At 38.6% G+C, this 23,301-nt stretch overlaps 1 protein-coding gene across 4 annotated transcripts in view; it reads right to left on the bottom strand.

Annotated features, from left to right (window-relative positions):
* Positions 1–7,979: 7,979 nt before the first annotated feature.
* Positions 7,980–23,301, bottom strand: part of GLCCI1 (glucocorticoid induced 1) — a 59,326-nt gene continuing 44,004 nt past the window's right edge. For 2 of the 4 annotated variants that reach the window (XM_074836381.1, XM_074836385.1), the window contains exons 6-8: positions 17,970–18,180; positions 12,053–12,173; positions 7,980–10,987 (exon numbers count right to left, since the gene is read on the bottom strand). In XM_074836381.1, coding sequence (XP_074692482.1) covers positions 10,639–10,987; positions 12,053–12,173; positions 17,970–18,180 — 681 coding nt within the window. In that variant the 3' untranslated portion in view covers positions 7,980–10,638. The remainder of the gene's footprint in view (positions 10,988–12,052; positions 12,174–17,969; positions 18,181–23,301) is intronic. The other 2 variants (XM_074836392.1, XM_074836403.1) reach the window with 1 other exon arrangement.

The following is a 23,301-nucleotide window of genomic DNA, read 5'->3' as shown; positions in this document are numbered from 1 at the left end:
TGATCATCTCTGCTTTGAACTTGAGTACCAGAGCTTCAGACACCAAAGTCTGACAACAGAGACCAACCCTCACTGTGGCAGGGCAGGTCACAGTTTGATTTGATTTTTAGAGGACAACAGAGATTCTGAAGAATGAGACAAGCCCTGGAGGGATTTTTCTGATCTATGGTTCAGCTGGGTCTTGGGCTGATCTGACCTTTCTGCAAGGTTGACCCTGGATTTGGTGACAGTGACCAGGGCTGCAAAGGAGCCAAAGGCACATGAGCAATTCAAGGCTTTCTCCCCAAAATGCCAGCCCTTGCTTTTAAGTCACAGAAGCCTGCCCAGAGCTCAGGTCTGTGAGTATCCCAAACCCGTCTAAATGTGGCCCACCACCCCACAACATCCTAGCAGGCCTTTTCCAGCTGAATGAAGAGCCTGTAATGGCACTGATCTGACTGAAAACTTGGCCAAAAAAAAACAAGGAAAGAAAAAAAATTAATTTTTGAGGCAGCAGTGGTCACACAGACATGCAAGCCTGCACAGTGGGGAGGTGTCAGCAGCAGCAACAGCACTACCAGAGCCCTTGGGCAGGGCCTGTGGTCACCTTTACTTGTCACCAAACCACAACCAAGCTTACCTGCAAGACATACGCAGCTGTTACTGCTCTTCATGTTGGGGAATAATTACAAAAAGCCTTGGCTGAACAAAATCTTCCTTTCATTAACCCTTCCTCCCCCTCCCACACTGAGCACTTCGCAGCTTTTGCTTTCATTTTTAAGGAAAGTGATCTGAATCTCCTTGGAGGCAGGAGAGCTCTTGGTTTCACCAGCTTTTGCCATGTTCATTAGTTATTATTGCCGTGCTTCAAAGGCTGGCTAGACCTCAGAGCGTGCAGGTCCATCTTGCCACTCACAGTTTAATCCATGGGAATGTTGCCAAAACAAAGTATAAAGGGAAACAAGATTAAAAAGCAAACAGGCATTCAGGAAGAAAGGCTGCACTGACACTGCTTCAAGGCCTCCCCCTTGCCCCCACCCATTTTAATGGCCCATCCTGTTAGCAAACATTAAATGCAATCGGAAAACACTAAAAATCCATAATGGGTCATTTTCCTACTTGAGATTTGCAGGAGCAGATTGAACTGTCTGTCCTAGGGTGGTTTTTAATGAACAGTACAGCTTGTCTGTAAGTGCTTTGGGTTCCCTCTCCATTCCCCATAAACATATGAAGTATCTAACGGAGGGCTTAATTGAGGTTGAGGTACGTAATGTTGTTTTATTTGATGGTTGTTATCCCAGTGAAGAAAGGGAAGTGTTTTAAGATACAGGAAAATGCTTTTAAGGCCCCAAAATAAGTCCTCCTGTTGCATAGCATCGCCAAAACAAAATAAGTTCCTTTCCACAGGGAGGACTGCCAAAGTGAAGCAAGTGCCTTTCCACAGGGAAGACTTAATCCAATATACACACCATCAGCATCAGTAAAATCTCTATCAAGGTGCTTAGGTTTCTGCACCAGGGCATATGAAAAAAAACCCAACACCTGAACCACAACAGCGTCAAGCAGCTTGGGGCCAGTCTTACTGAGACTCACAGACTCATGATGGTTCCTGTCCCCAGCTTACTGCCGGAGCCCAAAACAACACCATGATGGTGCCTGTCTGAAGTCCTGAAGGCTGCAGGAGATCAGGTCACATCCTCTCGGTTTGCAACAAGAAAGAAGAAACCTCTCCCCGTAACCAGATGGTGGAAAGGAGACTCCCACACAGGAGGGGCAGGCAGAGCCTGTACTTACCAGATTGGGAAATGGAGACTTCCACCATGGTGAAGGCTGGGAGCTGGTGACTTTCTGACACCAGGAGGACGGCTCCTGCTCCACCTGCAGATCTGCATCTGCAGAACAGAGCCAGTGCCCCGCGAGCCATGTCCCATGAAGCCCCTGCACCTGCCACACCTGGGCCGTGCAGCGGTCCTAGGAGGCAGCAGCAACCGACAGCAGTGGGCAACTCCCTGACCCACCATCCAGGGAGATTTGCAACTTGCTGGAGACTTGGGTCCGGGATGTTACAGAGACACTGCTGAGGCCAGTCTGGTCAAGTGAATAAGTGGTGGTCCAGGTTTGGCAAACAAAAGGTGCAGGATGATGTTGTCAAGATACACCTCAGAGATGACAAATAAATAAGCAGAGTGCTGAGACAACAGCACTGTGGGGAGCTCTCCTAGCACTTCTGGGAGATCAGGGTAGCTCCCTGAAGAGGCTGTAGGCTAACACACACAGCCTGGGGAGCAAACGTGAGGAATTAGAAGCCTGCATTCAGTTGCAGGGCTACCATCTCACTGCGATCAGAGTTGTGGTGGGACAGCTTACACAACTGGAGCACTGCCATGGCTGCTGCATATGGGCTCTTTAGTTAGGACTGGACAGGATGGTGGGGAGGGGAAGCTGCCCTTTATGTGGGAAGGTGTGGATCCCCCAAGGGGATGAGTGGTGACCTAACTGGGCGCTCAGGGGTCAGGATTAGAGGGCAGACCAACATGGGTGACACTGTGGTGAGTGTCTGCTACAAGACCACCTGATCACAAAGGAGTAGATGAGGCCTTCAGAAAACTGGAAGAAGCCTCACATCCACAGGCCCTGTTCCCTGGGGGCCTTCAACCATCCTGAGATCTGCTGGAGGGACAATACAGCAAAAGACCAGCAATCCAGGAGGTTTCTCTAGTACCCTGAAAACTTCGAGACAGCCAAGTCAAGGAGCTGGTGAGGGAAGATGCTCAGCTAGATCTCATAGCTACAAACAAAGAACAACTGGTCAGGAACATGAAGGTTGGGGACAGCTTTGGCTGAAGTTACCACAAGACAGTAAAGTGTAGTATCCTGAGAGGAAGGGGGGAAAAAAAAGCAAAAAGCAGGATCACAGCTGTTGACTTTAGGAGAGTGGACTTTGCCCCCTTTAGAGACCTGCTTGGAAGAACCCCATGGAATACAAACCTGGAAAAGAGTCCAGGACAGCTGGTTGATTTTCAAGGATTAACTGCTCCAAAGTCAAAGATTACCTGCTCCTTCCTCTCTATCCAGCACTGTAGAAGGCTCAGAGGGGAATCTTATCCATGCAGATCTATACCTGAAATGGGAGGAGGCGGATTGGTGTCAAAAAAGATGGAGCCAGACTTCTCCCAGTGGTGCCCAGAGACAATGGGCACAAACTGAAATACAGGAAATTCCATCTAAACGTACCAAATTACTTTTTTTACTGTGAGTGTGGTCAAACACTGGAACAGGCTGCCCAGAAAGGTCATGGAGTCCCTGTTCCTGGAGATACTCCAAACTCAACTCGATACTGCCTGAGAAACCTGCTCCAAATGACATTTATGACAATCATGACATTTTTGATCAAAAAGGTTATATCCACAAATTGACTTTCTACATCCAGAATACTCTTACAATTCTATTCAAGAGTCCCTAGTCCTAAAGGCACATAAATATTTAGACATTTAGTTTCCCTCAGTGCATTTCTACAAGCACCACAGGACAACTACACAAGTACCAAAGACCCCAGGCTGCTGGGATGCCCCACACTGAAGTATTCACAGGATTCCCAAACAAGTTTTTTTTTTTCCTGAGTGTCTAGTTTGTTGTCTAATCTAGTAGGTACTTTTTCTCACTTACTGGATACAAACCCAAATCATACTACAGTGCTGCATTCAACAGCCTTTCAGTTAGGACGCCACCACAGAGACAGATTGCAATCTATAGCTGACCTGATTTGGAGAACGAAAAACACTTATCCAGGCTAATGCTTCTTTGGAGTATTAAGGCATCCACTGTCTTCCTAACCCAAAGAAATTCCTGTACATACAAATACGCACATACAAGGTTACCCTCCAAATCAGGTACAGGTAGGGCCTAGGATGCCTTTGCTTTTCCATTACTTAGAAAGTGAAAGACCTACTACCACCATTCTTCACTGCCACCCCACTCCCAAGGGTTTAGTATTCCCCTCCAGAAGAGGGTCAAAACAGAAAGCCCTCCCTAGAGGGAAGCTGGTTTCTTAGGTATTGAACTCAGAAATGTCTAAACTGTCTCCCTGGCATTCTTCACTAGAACAGAAAACACATCCACCATTGTACCCAACTTCATTTCATGAACAAGAGCCCCTGAATAAGGTGGCAATCCCTAATATACATGCACATGCCCCATCCAAAATAAAACCATGCAGTGAAAGCCTGTAGTATGGTACCATCTCTGTACTGTCACAGAGATGTAAGGCTACACCTGAAACTTTTTTTTTTTTTCAGTGACTGACACCGAAATGCTGAATGTTTTTCAGCATTCTTAGGAGCTACAATGAATTAGAATCCAAAGGAATTACAAAAGCAGAGTCAAGCTTTTTTTGTTTTTTTCCCCTTATTTACTAAAAACAATATTTAGTTTCCAAAGGCAACACCATTACTTTTTTAACTTTTCACAAGAATGAGTTTTCCTTCCCTACATAACAAGCCCAAAGATACTACCAATCTTATGGAAAGGGAGACTGTTACTTCCTAAGAAACCCCTGCATCACAGAGATAGGGCAGGACTAGAAAATCTTACCCAGGTAGAAATCAGTAAGGAGTAATTACATCACCCAGCCTTTTGGCACCAAACCTTAACAGGGAGTCTAGTTTCTTTTAGCTTTCTCCTCCTCGGAGAAAGAACCTCCTTCCACAAAAATCTCAAGAGTTCTCAGATCTCATCTCCTCTTGCAGTAAGCAGTTAGACACCCAGAATTAGTTAACATGACTGTTATGCCTAGCAGTCTGGATTTAGATACTGCTATTTACTTACAGCTTATTTGGAGAAGCAAAAATAAAACAAGGGTACAAGAAATAGATTGCCATGGGTATTACTAAACATACATTGCCCTGAGCAAACTCTGTTTCTCAACCAACAGTTGTGCAAATCACTGCAAAGTTTAACTTCACACTTCAGTATGCACATACACACACAAAAAAATTACGCACACGCACACCCCTGGAATTTATTTGTCTACATGCACAGTTATTAGCCTAATCGTGCTTCGTTAACATACTCAGTTTCTAATTCAAGGGGAAAAAAAAAATTACACAACTTCCTCTTCTCCCAAGCTTCCAGCTCCTCTGCATCTGAGCTTCCAGGCTACAGCTCAAGGCAGCCAATTTAACATCAGAACTTGTTACAACCCAAGATAAAATTTCAAGTTGTTCTTAAAAAAGGGGTCATCTTTGTTGTTGTCAATTGAATTAGCAGTTTAACTTGCATGTTCACTCACTTCCAACGTGGTCTTTACTGAGAAAACACTACCTGCTCGTTCAGTGTTTTCCTATCAGCTCCACTTGAGTGACACATTCTGTGACCTGTTGCACTCCAAAAACACACCACCTACTCTCCAGTTTCTTGCCATCTCTCCACAATTATGGTGCTATTGAGGAGGTCAAAACAACTATAAAGCTACTTAACCACCTCTGCTTTACTGGAGACTTCATGAATGTGTGACACAAACCAAAAGTTTTCAGAAGCCAGGAATTATCTTCAAAGAGCTATTCCAGACAGTTTAAAAAAAAGTGTTAATTCCATAGTTAAAAGTATTGGAGCACGCTACTTTTTTATTGAGGCAAGAATGCTTACAGTAGTTAAAAAGCCCTACCTCTTTAAAATCAACTGAAATGTAAAAAGCCCCGAATAATCATGAGTTAGTAAGGCTTATAAAACCATCTTCTATGAGCATATCCTTTGTAAAGTCATCTCTTTTTAAACATCAGTACTTGAAAAAATTCACCTTTGCAAGTTCGCCCATTACCCAATTACCCTTAGTGCTAAAATAAATCCACACTTCTAGTGTGAATTCAGCTAGCTTCATCTTCTTACTGCTTTAGTATTCCATGTCTGTTAAATGTAAGTAGTTCGTAGCTCGTTACTAAGTATTTCATATGTAGGTATTTACTAACTGGAATTAAGTCACTCCTCAACCAATAAGTTAAACATGTTCAGCTCCTACAAAACCTTGCCATTTTTTCCAGTACCTCACTCATTCCTATAGCTCTTCTCTGAGCCTTCTCCAGCCTTTTACAGTCTCTCCTGAACTAGGTATTTTTCCAGGACCCATTACACTGATGCAGAGACAAGATATACATATTTTCACTGTATGACAATCTTTGATCAAACAACTTCCTTTAGCCGAGCATCAACTATGAATGGCTGTACGCGTACATCCCAGTAACGGATGTTCTTTCCCAGCTTTCGCACACTTTTTCCTTACATTTAGGTTCTGGAAACACATTGCAGGAACTATGGTTATTTCCTCCCAGTTGTGTAGCTTCAAATTTCTGTTTGCATGGCTATGTTTTGCAAAGCAAGCCAGGCTGTTTACAACAGTAAGTGATCTACACTTCTACTAGTCATCTACCATTTTCAAGCTGCCTGGACTGTACCTACCTCAACTAACAGATGAAGGTATCAATACATTACCATGGAGTAAGGCCAGGAGCTAGTTTGCTAAGCCTCGGTGGTCTTTGCTTGCAACTGCAACGTCAGTCAACATTACTAATCCATGCAATTTCTTGTGTTTATTTTGTACTACTCCAGGCTTACGTTTAAATACTGTGAAGATATCAAGATTCTACCCTTGGGCCAATATCTGGCCCTTCCCAAGAGCTGATTTGTCAGGAAGCCATAAATCATTTCCCTGACAGCACCCCACTTTCTAAAAAAAGCAGGTCACTATCGGTTGCCCCCTACCCCCAGCATATGTAGCCAAGGGCTCCCCTTACACCGTCCTCCAGTCTCTGAAGACTCCACTTCCAGAGCCATGAATTACTAGAAAATGTAACATTTAAGTCAAGGAAGATCTTTTAGTCACAAAGTAGGGAAACAAGGCAAAATTATTTCATTAGCTCTCTACTCTCAGCACTTTTCAGACTGCTTGTCTTGGCTTTGAGGAGGACATAATACAGTGAATTACACCAAGCACAAAACTTCAAAGTGTGGCCTATGTGGAAGTGGCACATCACCACAACTGTAACTAACTAGGCGAGGCCTAGGTTCACAGGGATGGTGAAAAAGCTACCTGTGGTACAAGCTGCATCACATCTTTTCAGGGTGAGCTACATGCTTTTGTCGAAGTAATTCTTGAGAAGAGAATGCCCTCCCACCCAAGGACAGCCCAAAACTGCTGCAGCCAAATCCATTTAGAGGACAAGATGGTCACGAAGCTTTTCCTAGCAAGCCCTACAAGCTGGTGATGAAATGGCTGAATACCAAACTGTTTCTGACTGAAGGACAGCAAGCACTTTCATAGCAGGGTGGGATACTATACCCTTTGAGGCTCCAGACTTCCAGCACTTTTAGTTAACTTTCAGTTAATGTTTTAACATAGTCACATTGAAACCTTGTACTCTTTCAGATGCTGAAAACTTACATTTCCACTTACTGATAACAAGCATGAAACCATTCTTGATGGTTATTGCCATAGTGCTCTTCAGTAAACACTGACTTTGGAGGATTTACATGTATTTAAGTATTATTCTTCTTTCTTCCTCCCTCCCCCTCACCCCCCATCTGGAAAGAATTATTCTGCAAGTCAAATGACAATCATTTGACTCATACAAAACAACATGAAACCAAGACTGTCAGTAGATTTATACCACATCCTTTAGGGGTTTAGTTTAGTTTCACATAGTGAAACATCTAATGGCTTTCATAATTTTCAACAGATAACTTGAAATTAGCCATACCACAAACACAGCAGCAGATACACAGTTTCCAATAACACTTAACTGATATTTTTTTGTATGCTCTGAAGAAAAACCTCATTATATGAATAAAATATGCTATTTTTAAGCACATTCAAGCACTCAGCTATTTTTAGATTTTTTCCCCCATCTCAGAAGAGTGTTATGCAAAAAATCAATAGATAAGAGATTATCTTGTTCTAGAAGACACAGCACACTAGTCATAAAGATACATGGTTGACATTATTCTAGATGTAAATTTGGAACAATATTAAACTTTAATCTTATTCTGTGGTGTTTCATACACAGTTCCAAAACAAATAAATGAACCACTGCTTTTGTGTGTCGTCCCCACCACTTTTTTTTTTTTTAACTATAATTTTTATTTAAATAAGACACAGGAACTTCTATACCGAAAAAAATACAAAACAAAAGCCACACATTTCCTTGTGTAAAGCAATATTGTGTGATAACTGGAATACTGTTCAGCACAGTGGCTAGAAATAACAGTACATCTATGTACAAAACTTTAAACAATATTTGACAGAATTTCTACAGCTGGATGTAGAATACAATTGAGATAAACAACTGCTGGGAAATTTACATGGCAAAGCATTAGCTTTAACACATTTGGTTCAAAACCTTCAAATCTGCTAAGAACAAATGTGCAATTTAATTAATATTTAGTTTCTCATGGAAAAAATAAAAAGAACACATAACGGCATTGCCAATATTGTACAGACTTCATCACTGATCTAAAAACCACTCATCATATCCCCTGGGAACCTAACACCAATAACAGACTACAATTTCTTATCTGGACATAACCAGAGCATAAAAAGGTCATGATACTGCACAATGTTAATCTAGAAAGAAAAGTATTAAAAGGAATCGATACTTACGAGTATTTTCTCCCCTTTATCTTCGGTCTACAAAATATATAGTGTTTTCACCTAGGCCTGAGATTAGTAGGGTTAAAGATGGCTGTTGTGTTTCAAGAAGGTTTTTCACATGAAAATGGTTAGAGACAGACCTCTCCTCTATTTTCTGCAAGGGGAGTCAAAAAACAGCAAGTGTTTTATAGGCTGCAAATTCCACCTTGGAAGATAGTATTAACAAAAACTCAGTAAGAAAAAGAAAACGGTGTTTTATCTCTAAAGAAAGCATATATTTAGTGAGTAGTTATTGGTGGCTCACTCTCACCCCCCTCCAATCTCATCTTCAAAAGAGGAAAAAACCATAATGGAGCAAGTTTAAATGCTCAGTAGCTGCAGGCTACTAATCTCTTCAATTCCTGGAAAAGGTGAACCTTATTCTCTTAGGAGCAGACAGCATAAATGTAGTTCCACTGAGCTGAAAGCAATGGAGCAAGAACATCAAGTTTATTTTGCCTTTGGGGTCCTCTTTGTATCACAGGAAATTATCTCTGAAAGCAATGCTCCTCTTGTTCCAGTACAACAGAAGAGCACCACTAACCCATTCTTGCCATGTACTATTTTGAGAAAGTGTCCAGCCTGCAAAACCAGGATTATTTTACAAGGATTTTTCTTTTATTATTCACGCTTAAGGAGGGGGGAAAAAACACACTTTTAACACACACAACTTAAGTAACTGAAAGTTATGGAAGAAGCTTTGATTAAGTAACAAGAACTTAAAACTACTGTTTTCCCCACCCCTCTTAGAACACCCACTTGCTACTTCTGGACTTTTATCCAAACACAATTACTCACTACATAAATAAAATGCAGCTCATCTAACACTGCTTGACAAAATCTGAAAACCTATTTCCAACCAGCAAATGAATGAACATTTCCAAAAGAGAAACTAAACATTAATTTGACTTTTAGACGGTAACAGTAGCATTTCACATCCTTAACTGCCAACAAAAACATGAGAGGAAATCCCCATCACCCCCCTGTGAAACCTGAAAGAATTTCTGTCCTTGAACAAAAACATTCTTGTCTTTCAAAATCCTCTCACACACAACGTGGAATGTTTCTCATGTACAGCCTAGTACTGAACACTTTATTTGCAACAGTTTAACAGTCATTAACTGAGCAACACCTGAAACCTTTAAATGCCACATTTTTACATATATTGAAATGACAGTAAATGCAACAGTTGTTTTACTTGTAAGCACATGACAAAGTGATATACATCACAGATTTGCTGGTTCTCCTCATGTTCACCCATGTCCAGGGTCATTGTTCACCTGGATCTGAATGCACTTATTCCAAGAAAGTGGAATGTAATGAGGAAATATTAATGCATAAAATAAGGAAAGGCAAAAGAGTGATGTTCCCTCTTTAGCTTTGTAGCTGTAAAATATTTTATATTCCAATATGATATACATTCCAAGTTACCTGAGTTTACACTTCGAGAGAAGTACCTGAAGCTAGGCCTTAGGGTGGGCACTGTGCAACTGTTGTGGTCTTTTTTTTTTTTTTTTTTTTTTTTTTTTGCATTGTGTGTATTACAGAAGTTAGAAACATAAACACCTGGATCAATTGTAAACATAATCCTGAAGTACAGTATTTTCCATAGGACACAACACAGCAAGACATTTTCTATTCAGACAGGCAACTTTTTTTTTTTTTTATATATATAGAGCTTATTTATACTGTAGAATTTGAAACAGAACACAGGACACAGTACTAATCTGGTCAAACATACTATGAAATGCATAGTCTCCACTTAAAACGCTTAATGATATATGGATTCTGCAGGCATTACTGCTTTCTCACGAAAAATGCTGAATATGAATTCTGTCCCTGCCAAGAACAGCGTTGAGATATTTTTTCGAATGCTGCTAAGTATTCCGTGTTGTTCTGAAAGGTTGCCACCTCATGCAGATGTATCTGAACTATTATCTCCTCAATCCTTGTTTCAGGGCAGAGGCCTGCTCCACCTTGGTCTAGATTAACACATAGCTTTGAGGAGAGGAATGGTCTTCAGTCTGAATCTCTTGCAAAAGCGGCTGCTGCTGTTGAGACGGTTGCTGTACTGGGACCTCTGTGGAGTCCATTGTGCTGGTGTCATCTGACAGAGATGAGAAAGAGACCCGAGACGAAAGCTGCTCAACAGTCAGGGTGCTCAAAGCTGTGCTTTGACTAGAGTTTGGAGAGTTCTTCAGCGTCAGATCTGAAGCGGGAAGAAGGGGGCCCAGAAGTTTTACAGGACAGAAAGCTGATCCGGTTGGGATGAAATTAACCTTGTTTTTGTCAGGACATGAAAAGAGAGGGGCTGAGACAGGCTGACGAGACCTACAACAAGAAAAAACATTATACCTGGCCAACGAAGATGTTTTATACGTCATGAACTTTGTGGTTCTACACATTGCTAAAATGTGAATGACAAGGAATGGGATTAATTGGACAGAGGGGCAAACATCTTCCATATTGGTAGTCAGCTAACTGATCCACAGCATTAAAAACAGCACTGTCACAAAAATGACTTGATAATTACTGGATAAACATGCAACTTCCAGCAAGAAAAATCTGCAATACATATGCACGTGAAAAAATGCCACAGTAATTTAGAATGGCACAAATTCTTCTTTAATAAAAACAGTGCAGCAACAACACATTTAGTCATATCAAATCCCTTTGAGAACCTCCATGAAATAGACCTCTCCTTTCCCACATTCTGTAATTTGTCTGGAGGTTTCCTCCACAACCCAACATTGCTCCTTCACCATCCAGCAGGCAATGAATGCTGTTAAAGCAAGAAACATCCCCTCCTTAATTCTTTCATCCACAGGAGCTAGCATGCAACCTCAACAGCACGTGTTCAAATACTGCTGGGTCTAGGGTAAGAAGACACGATGGCCAAGAGTTTAATTTCTGATTTCTTGCCCAGTGAAAATATTGAGCAAAGTCTATACCATAAGTATACTACTGTCTACAAACACTTTATATGTGTTTCATTCCATTTTATATGTTTTATACGTATCAAAATGTAACCTATGCTTGAAACTGATACAGAATTATGACAAAGGGGGTTTTGTTTTAAGCCACGAACATTTAAAAAGTTAATAAAAAATATATGGAAAGAGGATTATAAATGCTTAGGAAATTAAATGTACCTTATCTTTTCTGCTTGGATTTTTGTTGCCTTTTATAATTGCACAAAAAGAGTTCAAGCATAAAAGACTCCATTTCCTCTTCAAACCAACATGAACACTTCAACTTCTTCTGTACAAACTCTAAGAATAGTTTGCTCCTGAAAAACTCATCAGCTGGAATAGTTTATTCATCTGCAGTTGAATAGGCTCAGTAAACAGGTTTACTGCTTTGCAGATACCAGCTGATATAAAAGGCATTACTTACGACATTTCCTCAAAGACCTTCACTCGCTCACATCCCTCTGGGGGCTCTCGTTTGAACATGTAGCTGTTGTTTGGTTTGGGAGATGAGGCATACTTGGGCAACGGTGAGCTACTCCCACTGTCTGAAAATTTAAAGCAGTTATATTACTAGAGATTGAGAGTGCTTTTTAATTAAATTCGATTTCCAAACAAGATGCCTTTTTTCACAATTTAGCCACTATGCCGGTTTGCTTCTACCACAATGCTTCCTTTATTGCAGGCTATTTCTTGTATAGCATACCCTTGTATAGCACATTTCTTCTGAATAAAAGCTTCAGTGCAGCAGTAATCTATCATATAACAACACATAACAGGAGGATATTTTTATCCAGAACACTGCAATCGCAACAAAGCAGAGCTGTGATCCTGGAAACAAATACGTTCTTTTATTATGTATTTCAAAAACCATAAATGAACAAGGTAATATGCATAATACATGCAGAAGAATTATGAGTGGTAATGATAATATGCCTTCTCACTGTATAAACACAGTTATTGAAAATGTGTGTATACAGCATGTATCTTATTTTAAAACATAATTCTTCACCGGAATATTGACCTCATTGGTCTCATGAATAGTTCAGAAGCTGCAAAGAAACAAAGCATGTTTGTAACACAGGTACTGACACCTCATCATTACAATGCCCTACCTTATTTGCTTCACAATTGTGAAGTTGTTTTAGTCTCCAAAATAAATTCACTCATCACTACTAACTATCTGATATAGGCATTCTTCATAACTCTAGCTGTCTGTGTATATTTTACTAGACACAGAACTAAAGGTGTGAAGATTGAGGACACAAGGCAATAGGCAGTTTTCTTTGTACTTCTCAGAAAACTATATATAAGAGAGAAGGCTCAACTCTGGTAATGGCGGAAGCACAAAAGTTTGAAAAATTAAGACTATGAAAGGGTTCATTTTAAACACTCCTCTTGACAACATGATATTCAATGCACTAAGGAAATAAAGCAGGTACAAAAATAATTACAGAAAATTAGCTTCCTGCAGTGGCTCATACCTTTGCAAAGAGCAACATCTATCTCGGGCTAGTATTAGTGGCTCCCTATTCTCTGCTTGGGCTTACAATTTAAAAAAAATGAAATAAAATGGCAAAGTTAAAGAGGATGCCCCAACTTACAAATGCTCCTTATTTGGAGAGAAGTAACTGCTCTTTGCTTTAGCTCCTTTTGAGTCTTTCCACCGATGTGGGGTACTTTTACCATTTTTAACTCAAGATACCTTTGTTTATTCTGCTATTAACATGTGCCATTTCAGCAACACTGGAAAACTAACCAAAGCTTCAAGCACTATGATCTAGATTCACTGAAGCATACAAAGTTGTCTTTAACAGCTTGCAAACAGTAACTACATAAACTTTTGTATAACCATGACTCAAATACAAAGGCTAATCATTAGAGGTTTTGAAACATCTCTGCTTTCTCTTACAAGAAGACACAAATAATCTCAAATGTCGCACTTCCCTTTGGAGATTTACTATGAAAGATATGAGAAGAAAAACAGTTGAAGTGAACCTCAGTAGTGTATTGATTATTCAGCTCTTCCCTGCTGTAGAGTGAACACAGAACTTCTATTTACAGAATTTTAGGTGTTAACTGTATGAAGGCAGAAAAAGCTTTGAGACAATACAGATATTTGCCAAGCTGGGAGCATGATGGTCCTGTTGGCATCTTTCCACTGTTGGCCCACACAGCTCATTCCAAACACAGAAATCATTAACAGAACCCAGACAGTTTGTTTCCTCCTTCTAATATTTAAATTTGAAGATCCAAGTTTCTATTTAAAAAATTTGAGACATAAAATGTGCTACTGTTCATTCCACCAAATAGTGGAAAACTGTGGAAGTACATCCAAGGAAAGAATCAAACGGAATTCAAAGTTAAGTCAGTTCTTGGAAGATTTAGAGTCTTGTCTAGCCAGTTCAGTTTTCAATCAAGTTTTTGGTTTATTTAGCCCTGTCTGGCTGAAACTTTCTATATAAGACAGCTGTTAAACAAGTAAAAACAAAAAATTAAATTGTATAATTTAACCATTCAGTTTCCCTCTTTACCCTCCCTGCTTTGAAAGCTTACTAAGTTGTTCGCTTTTTATTTTGAACAAACACATACCACACTACTATTTGAAAAATATATGTGGTTATTACGAGGTTCACATGTACAACCTTGGTGTTAGTTCTACACGTCCAGCAGCAGTGAAAGAACGGTAGGGTACTGGGGAAAGGGGCCATGAGTTAAAGTGGTAAGAGGTGGAATTTACAGTTCAAGCCAGTCTCCACTTGTGTATCCTGTAAGCTCTTAAATGCTGAACTGTCACATTATTAAACCTTAATGCACTACAAATGTGTATTCTCAAACTGTGCTATTTACACATTTTTTTTTTACTGTCTCAGAGGCTGCAGTGCATGAGCCTTCAAGTCAGAGACCACGTCTGCATCTCCCACATTTCCACCAGTAGGGTGTGCTCCACTGGCAGATTTCAGCCAACTAATGACATTTCATTAAAATGACAATGATTGAAGATTAACAGATGTAACCTTTGAAGTGAGTTTTGTTACCATAACCACATAGCAGACAATATGGAGCCCTATTACATAGAATTTCTAAACATAACTATTCAAAATGGATATATTCTGTTACCTAGAAAATATTTAAGATTGTAATTAAACACTAAAACCACTATTTTAACCAGATGAGTTAATACCACAAATTTTAGCTTGCATATATTAAGAGCAACAAAGGAGGCAAACTAAAAAAGAATCTGTAAAACAATTTTTTGAGTGGCAAAACAAAGAAAACTTTGCCAGTGAGTCTTGGGATTTGTTTTGATAGGTTCAAAAATACCTTTGTTTCTTAAGACTATCCAAAGACTTCACGCACAATTTTCATTTTAAAAACTATGAATCAGATGCCCAGAAGTTAAAAAAGTATCTTCATTTCATCTTCATGAACATGCTGCTTGTAACAGCCTGCTAGCAACAGTGGGAATACACAATGCTACACAAAAGCACCTAAATCAAAATCCCTGAAAAACAGGTTATACTATTCATTTTTGCACAACCCCTCCCAAATTTCATCTGCTTATACCTTAGGATGCCTTTGAACTTTCCTCTGTCACAGCTGCTAAGTATGCCATGTAGCACTCTGAATTATAGTCTCTTGGACCAGAGTATCATAAAACAGCTCTAGTGAAACCAATAGCTTTAATGCAGCAAGGCAGTCACTTGCCTTGCAATAGGCTGATACTCAAAACAAAATCATAAAGCCAGGTGCCCTTAAAATATCTTCTCTCCCACCCTTCCCTCTCTGCTCCAATCAATACTATTTAGTATCACTGCTCCATTCGGAGCAGTATTTTGGGCCTTTTCTGAAATTTAGCCTTCACTTTCTTTTGAAAAATTCAATAGATTTAGCAGCTTCTTGCAGAAATGTAAACCAAACAGCTGATACAGTCCAAAGAGCAGCTGTGAGGGCCTCAGGCCAAAGCACAGCTTTGCTCAAGAAATAAAAGATGCTTTAGAAATGTAAAGCAGTGCTGTGTCTGTACAGAGCTCTGGCTCCTCTCACTGCTCATGTCTCTCAAACTACTAACCTTCCTTTCCTATTCAGCAACACACTCAAGAGCTGATTCATAAGGCTGATAATTGTATTTTTTAAATGGTAAAGCCAAGTTATTCCCATAGAGAGGAAAAATAAAACCTCAACTTGAGAAATGTAACAGAAAAATATCTTGGGTTTAAATTGTCTACATTTGATTATACAAAGCATTTTTCAAAATTTAACAGGCCTCACAGCAAATTCACAACAGTTGTATTCTAGCATCACAAAAACCTCTACAATGAAGGCGCAAAAAACTTCATAAGTTCCGTTTTATAAAGCAGGCAACATCCACAACAGATATTAATAAACTGTCCCTCAAAACTTGCTATTCCCTTATGATTTCTACTTATATCCCTTATTTATCTGTAATTTAACTATTTTGAAGATAACGTTCTTATTCAGAACAACTGGCCTGTGGGATCTTAATGATCTGAGAGAAAAAGGCACCTTTCTGACTATGCTTTTACAACCTCGGAACAGATTACTTTCTCTTGGAAACGCTACACATTTTTCTATCTTGTCCTCAAAGAACAAAGTTGTGATGAGCAGTTCAAGCTTTTATCTTTCATAAGCACAGTATTAAGTACCTTACTTAAACTAATTCAAAAATGCAATTATATTAACTTTACAAAGCTGGCTGTTTATCATCTATATGCTACTACTAAAGCAGACTTTTGATACAAACCTAGCATAAAGCCAGTCTTAACACCGAAACAAGAAGTAAGTATCTACTCATTGCAAAGTTCACCAATAAATTTTATTCCAATTAGCTGTTCAAAAAATCCAAGACAGGAGATAAAAACCCTTGCAAAGCATTAAGGAGGTTAGATGCACTATTTCAAACTGTCTTCACTTGCTACTGCCAATAAAGTACCACTGAAAATTCCAATTACTCTGATAACTGAGTACTAACTGCAAAAGGAATTATTCTTTTCATTTCCTCACTTTTGAACTTATATTTGTTATCAGGACATATATGAACAAATTTACCTGTCAATACATTTCTTTGTGTGCTAATACTTTAGTGGATGTCTCTATAGTGATTCAGTCTTGACAACACATTGCAATTCACATGCATACCATAAGAAAGCGAAGTGGGGGTGGGGGAGTTAATATCTCTCTTATTTTTGGAGCGTGGCCAACTATCATGTTGAGCTGAGACTTTTACTCTGATGTGGTTAACTTACACACATGAACACACCCACCCTCAATTCAGGATTTGGGCAGGTGGCTATGTTTTCCACTACTTCCTTTTGAATCCAAGATGGGGAAGGAATACTTTTCAGAAACCAAGAAAAGCTAGTATTTCTCCCACTGCCCTCCCCAACCTTACTCCCAAATTACTTTAAGAATTATTAAACAGTGAATATTTACAGCAAAAGCTTAACCTTTTAACCTCAAACTACTACTGTCTTTAGCTCATTAGTAAATCTACACTAAATCTTAAAAGTTTTAATTTCCTCTGTGAAACTTACTACTCTCAGCTTGCATGTTTTACCCAAACCCTGCATACCTCCAAACTAAAGTCCATGTTTCCAGCTAGCTGACCAGAAGCCCAAGGATAATTTCATTAGTAATCAGTTGTCCAAAAAAATCAGTCTTTTTGCACTCGTGCCTATGTTTTCATACTACATGTTCTGTCAGTAGCTCTTAATTACTGAAACTCTGATTTACTCCCCCTACAAAACCAAACAACATTTTAGAGACTTTGAAAAAAAATGCAGGATATTGACATATAAACACATAAGTTATTCAGAAATTTGGGGTTGTTATGCAACATACACAGACAAGTAATTACTCTCCATCAGATTGTTCAAACTCGTATCTGAGCTCCTCACCAAATAGCTTCAAGTGGAATGTAAAAGTTCAGAAGCAGAGTACTTGTAAAAGCAGTCCAAAACTTCACCATTTTGATTAGCAAGTAACTCACCCATGATGAACATATAGTCTACCACAAACCTTCTTGAAACCTTTTTTAAACATAAACATGTTACAGTCTGAATTCTTCACATTAGAATCTTCATAAATAAGTTAAGACTGTTTGCTGTGCTCCTCTGACGTATTTATGGAAGATGTTTGTGAAGTTTCACAAACAAGAGGGAAAAAGATATGTAAACAAACAAAACCAATTTTAAGATAAATCCTCAATCCCTCCACGACCATCAAACCAAACAAAAACTGATGTAATGAGTAAAATGAAGGTAGTTGTAAAATCAGGACATCACATGCCTCCCATAGGTAAAGGTGGGCCATTCTACTCTCACCTTTATCACGGTCATAGAGTAAATCTTCTGTTGAGCAAGGACTCCCATCCTGAGATTCAGGAGGGCAAAAGGGAGAGACACATGGTGAATGACTGCTGCAGCTGCTGCTGCGCTCCTGCACAGACGGAGTCTGAGTGTCAATGCTTCGTGTACTACTACTACGATAGTGAGCAGGTAATGGGGCCCTTCGACCATCAGGGATATCCAGAGGCTGCAAGAGAAACAAGCAGTTCAGGTTACACAGAAAAGATCAAACTCCTAAGCAATGTCAGGCTGTAGCACTCATAACTGAAGCAATGAGGCAAGGCCTTAAGAACAGCAAACAAGCCATTTTTGAAAGAACAACTTTTACACAAGAAAATAATGCAACAGACACAACGTACATTAATTATGCTGAATGCTGGGACAATGTGCAGATTTCCAAGCCAACTATATCCTCTTAATGTAAAGTTAACACCAGAACGCACTTCAACACATGTTAGTATTATGTTTTTATATTTTTTATGATAGTTTAAAAAAAGCAAACCTCCCCAACAAACAGATTTCTAATTATACTTAGTAATACAATGTTCGATAAAGGTCAATGTTGTTATGAAAGAAAAACAAGTACCCTAACAGACATCGCATTTGGATTAAAGGGAAAGTAGAAAACGTCCAATACAATGGCACACTATTGCTGTAACAACCAACTGAACTACAATTATAAATGAAACCATCCAAGTTTTGCTAGTAAGTCGTAATTCTCTAGCACACCTCTACATTCCATCCTTCACTTCTATAGGTGACCTCTGACAAAATGACAACTAAGCAGATGATGCACAGGTTCATACAAGGTTCACAAGCTTTCTCTTGAACCAAAGCTGGTAAGCACTGCCTGCTCATATCAGCCTAGCTGGCACTGGCCAGAGAGATCTTGCATCCCATTCTGCAATATACTGCACGAATGTGTTCACAGTAGTAGATTCTGCTTGTCTTTCCCGCTGAAAAATTAGCTTTATCATAAAGACAGTGCTGCTTTAAATGTAAGGAATCAAATCAGAATTACAGTTTTTCTTAAAAGTGAAGGGGAAAAAATGCCTCCAAGATTTAAATATCATTTTTATCCTCACTTCAGTGAGGATTGTATTCAAGCCATAGAGAACAGCATAAATGTTCTAGCTACAAAAAAAAATGTCTTTTTCCTTCTCAGTTCAAGTGAACATTTTTATTTTATTGCTTTCCTCTTCTCCATGTATTCCAAAACTGTAACAGCTTGTTCCAGAGCCTAAAATTCAGCCCAACACTTTTGCTAGCAATGAGGACATGAAACCTACTGGCTGAGTACCACATTCTCCCCTTTTCAGCAATAGTCTATCCAGAAAACCACCACGTGTTATACAAAGAGGCAGACATAGCAGAGCAGGAAGAGCCTTTTCTTCTTATGAGCCTTCCAAGTTAATACCATTTCACATTTCAATTAAGAATAAAGAAACACACTATAAAGAGAACATTACAGTTGCTACATCAAATGCTGAAAAGTTTGGACACAGCTGTGTGGTCTGTTCCAACAGTTCAGTTCACATTGCATATGCGTTACAACATGACTACATGTTGCTATTCCCATCACCCCCAACAGGCCATGACTCATTCAGTGCACAAGATAGACCTGAAGCATTATATCATTTGTTACACAGACAGAAGAGAGGTAGAAAACAAGACTGAAGCTGTTGGAAGAAAAGTCTCATAATTAACTTAACCAAAAGAATAACTGCCATGCAGAACAGCATTTTTATTTCTGTCTCTGCCACAAAAATTCTATGAGATGCCAGGAACCAACCTCTCCTACAGTATCTTTTCTGGATGCCCAGTCTATACAGGATTGATTTGCAAAAGTCTTCAACATTCACAGATGCAGAAAGAGACTATGGGAGGTGCACTTTAAATTCCTAAAATGGCAGGCAGTATCCTGAGTTACATGAAGAATCACATTACAGAAGCCTGATGGATTCGTGTTTCTCCATCCATAAAGTGCAGATATCATCACCTTTCTTCTCACACAGGTGTGATAAAACAAGAACAAAATTTCCAACACACTCTCATTATATAAAAGCAAAAACCCAGGAAGAAATTCAGATTTCTGACTTCAAAGCAAGGTTTAATAGTGAACATTAGGACACATATCTAATGAGGAGAAAACAAAAACACCTAACAGCTGTTCATTAAGTGCATATACTATGCTCTACGTAACAGGTAAAGCAAGGATTCCAGGGAGGGGAAAAAAACAGTAAGTGATCACATAATTAAAGACTTCAGGATAACACAGATGTTCTTCCACACCTGGAGGAACAACACAGTCTTATGTAGTCAGGAAGTATATTCCAAATCACATATTTCAATCTTCACTGAATTAAAACTAGAGATACAAAAAGTTGTACATGCTTTTAGACATGTCTCTAAATATACACACAAGTAGAAAAAGCTAAATATTTATCACTCTTTCCAAGTAAAATAACTTTTAAGGCAAGAAAATGCCTGCAAATATTTCAGATTACTGTGCTTCTGTATTTATCTTTCCCTTAATATTGAATCCACGTTTTGACAAGTGCAAAAAACTTCATGAAAATATCAAGTAGAAGTATTCCACTTTTTAAAAACTCTATGTATTAAACCTGATCAACATAAATAAATACTTTAGAAGTTACTTTCCATGAGTCATGCCTAAACTATTTTAAAAACTGAAGTCTTCACAACCTTAGAACATAAGAAATAGGGTAACTAATTTGGTACAGCTGCTATTAGTTTTCATAACACTCAATGCATGGAAAACAACTAGACATTACTGCATTCTATACACTGGGGTTTTGTTTTGGTTTGGGTTTTTTTTGCAGGAGTTTCCAGTCATGTACTAACCTTATGCCAAATGCATTCTAACAGGACACCTGCCAACTCCTATGGGACAGTGTGTTCTTGGACATAGTTACATACTACCCTCACCTCCCTGCAAAGGTATGGAAATGCTCAATTTGACAAAGGCAGCATGCATTTCTCAATACACTGTTAAAATTCACCACATTGTTTTCAGCATCAATCTTTTCACTGGAAAAAACAAGAACACCCTACTTAGTATCATAGTAGCATTCCTGATGCTATAATGTACCAACGGGAGCCTTAAAAATAATCTGTTCTTCACAAGCCTTACATCTATTTGGGAGGCCACTTCTTGAGAGCAAAGCCTCAGTGCTTTTCATTTAAAAACTGTTCTCTAGACAGGAACAAAGGCAGACATAGGAAAGTACTTCTTCCTTCTAGCATCAATGAAGTCATCAATGCATCAGATAAGGTGCAAGTGCAAAAAAACCAACGTATCGTGGGAAGGAGCACTTGCCAAAAACCCGACTTTCCAGATGAAGGATATGAAGATTTAAATAAGGATCCTCTGCATCTGTGCAAATTAGAAAAGGCCTTTTATTATTACAGGATTAAGTCTTCTGATAGGTACATAAAACCATCTTGCTATTTCCAGAAGCATTAGAAATCAAACAAGAAACACATTTATCGTTTTACTTATATTGTGTTATAGTCCATCAAAATTGCTTCATTTCTAATTATTTCTGTATACTTGAAAGATAGTTCCCGTAATATTTTTCCCTAATAGGAGACCTATGAGTGTGTCCATGTCCCGCTCCAGGCCATTTTCCATTATTTTCGCAATGTATTCTGTAAAGAGGGAACACCTCTTACCCCTCACTCCCTACAGTAAGTCCATCATCTTATTGTACCAAAGTCTCCCACATTTGTGTTGTGGAGTCACAATGGGACAAAGAACAAAAGCCCATCACAACTTCACAAAAAGCTGATTCCCTCTTACAAAGTACAGTGGAAACAGAGACACACCATCGCAATTTCCTGGAAAGCTAGTCAACAAGCTATAAAACAGGAAGGAAAATATATGCAGGATCTTTCAATAAATGCATTAGAAAATGAATTAAAGATGATTAATAAATCTGAGAAGAAAGAGGCGATTAAAAATTACTCAAAAAAGCCAACTTTAACTTAATTTTATGAAAGAAAAAAGAGAACACCTTCAGCTAACTATGCAAGATGAATGATCTGAAAAAATATACACATACATAGCTAAACTGAAAAGAATGTAATATTTGGAATGTTTTGACCACTTACAATGCAATGTCTTTAAACTTTATGGTCAGTTAGATTATTAAAAGGTAATGATATAATGACATTACTGTATCATCAACTTTCTTTGTGAAACACAAAAATAACAAGACTAATGTCTACAATAATTATTTTTATAAGTAATTGTGCTTTTATAAGTACAATATCTACTATCATTAAAATATTATTAAAAATATTATTAAAAAAGAGCGTTTCAAAGAACTAACAGAACTAAGTCAGCATAAAAGAACACAGCAGACATATTCCAAATCAATTTATACAGTTTTTTAAGAAGTAGGATTGCAAGAATTCAAGTCAGCAAAAGGGAGAACAGAAAGCATGTAGCATCATACCCTACAAAATGAAAAAACAAGTCTAAAAAATAAATTGTACTGATTTGTGTATCTGAAGACTAAGTAAGGAAGTATGAAACTGGGAGGAAAGTTCCACTGGTTACGCATTTTAACCGGAGCTAAATTAAAAAAGTAATTCAAGTAATAGCCATAAAACTATCCATACAGCTGCTTTAACCTTAAGCTTATTTTTGTCCTCTATATCACCTAGTCTGATCTCAGTATCGGAACTGTTTGTTAAAAAAAATAAAAATCACAAGTTTATACTGAAGAGACGAGAGACTAATAGAAAAAAATTCAAGAACACTAGACTAAAATTTTAAAAGTTAACAGAACTGAATTGTGTTTTATTTTACTTGGGACAGCCCAAACATGGTTACTGAAATGGAGAACTCAGAAAGCTACTAGTACCGAAATTTAAAATAAAAATTAAAAAAATTAGGTAGTGAGCTACACCTAAAATAAAGGTAATATTCCTTCTCAGTCTTTTTAGCAGGTTGTATGTTATTCCCCAAATCTTTCCTCATAAATGAATACAGATTCACAATAGGCACAAAGTGTTTTATGCAGCTGGATAGATCGATTCATATGAAAATTAAGGTTTGAACATGCACTGTTAAAACTGTGAAGTAAATGTGGAAACAGGTTAAAAGAAACCAGCTGAAAATCTAGATGAACGCCAATCTTACAATCAAGTCTATACAGTAACGTATCCTTCACAAATCACCCAAAGCAACCACCTATCTTTGATTGCTATTTTAAAATACTTTCTAAAAATAGAGAATGTTACAGCAGGAAAGAATGGCAGAAAACTGAAAGAAAACCAA

Source organism: Strix aluco, chromosome 1 (genome assembly GCF_031877795.1).
Source record: "Strix aluco isolate bStrAlu1 chromosome 1, bStrAlu1.hap1, whole genome shotgun sequence".
Classification (NCBI taxonomy): Eukaryota; Metazoa; Chordata; class Aves; order Strigiformes; family Strigidae; genus Strix; species Strix aluco.
This window is presented reverse-complemented; position numbering and strand designations above follow the sequence as displayed.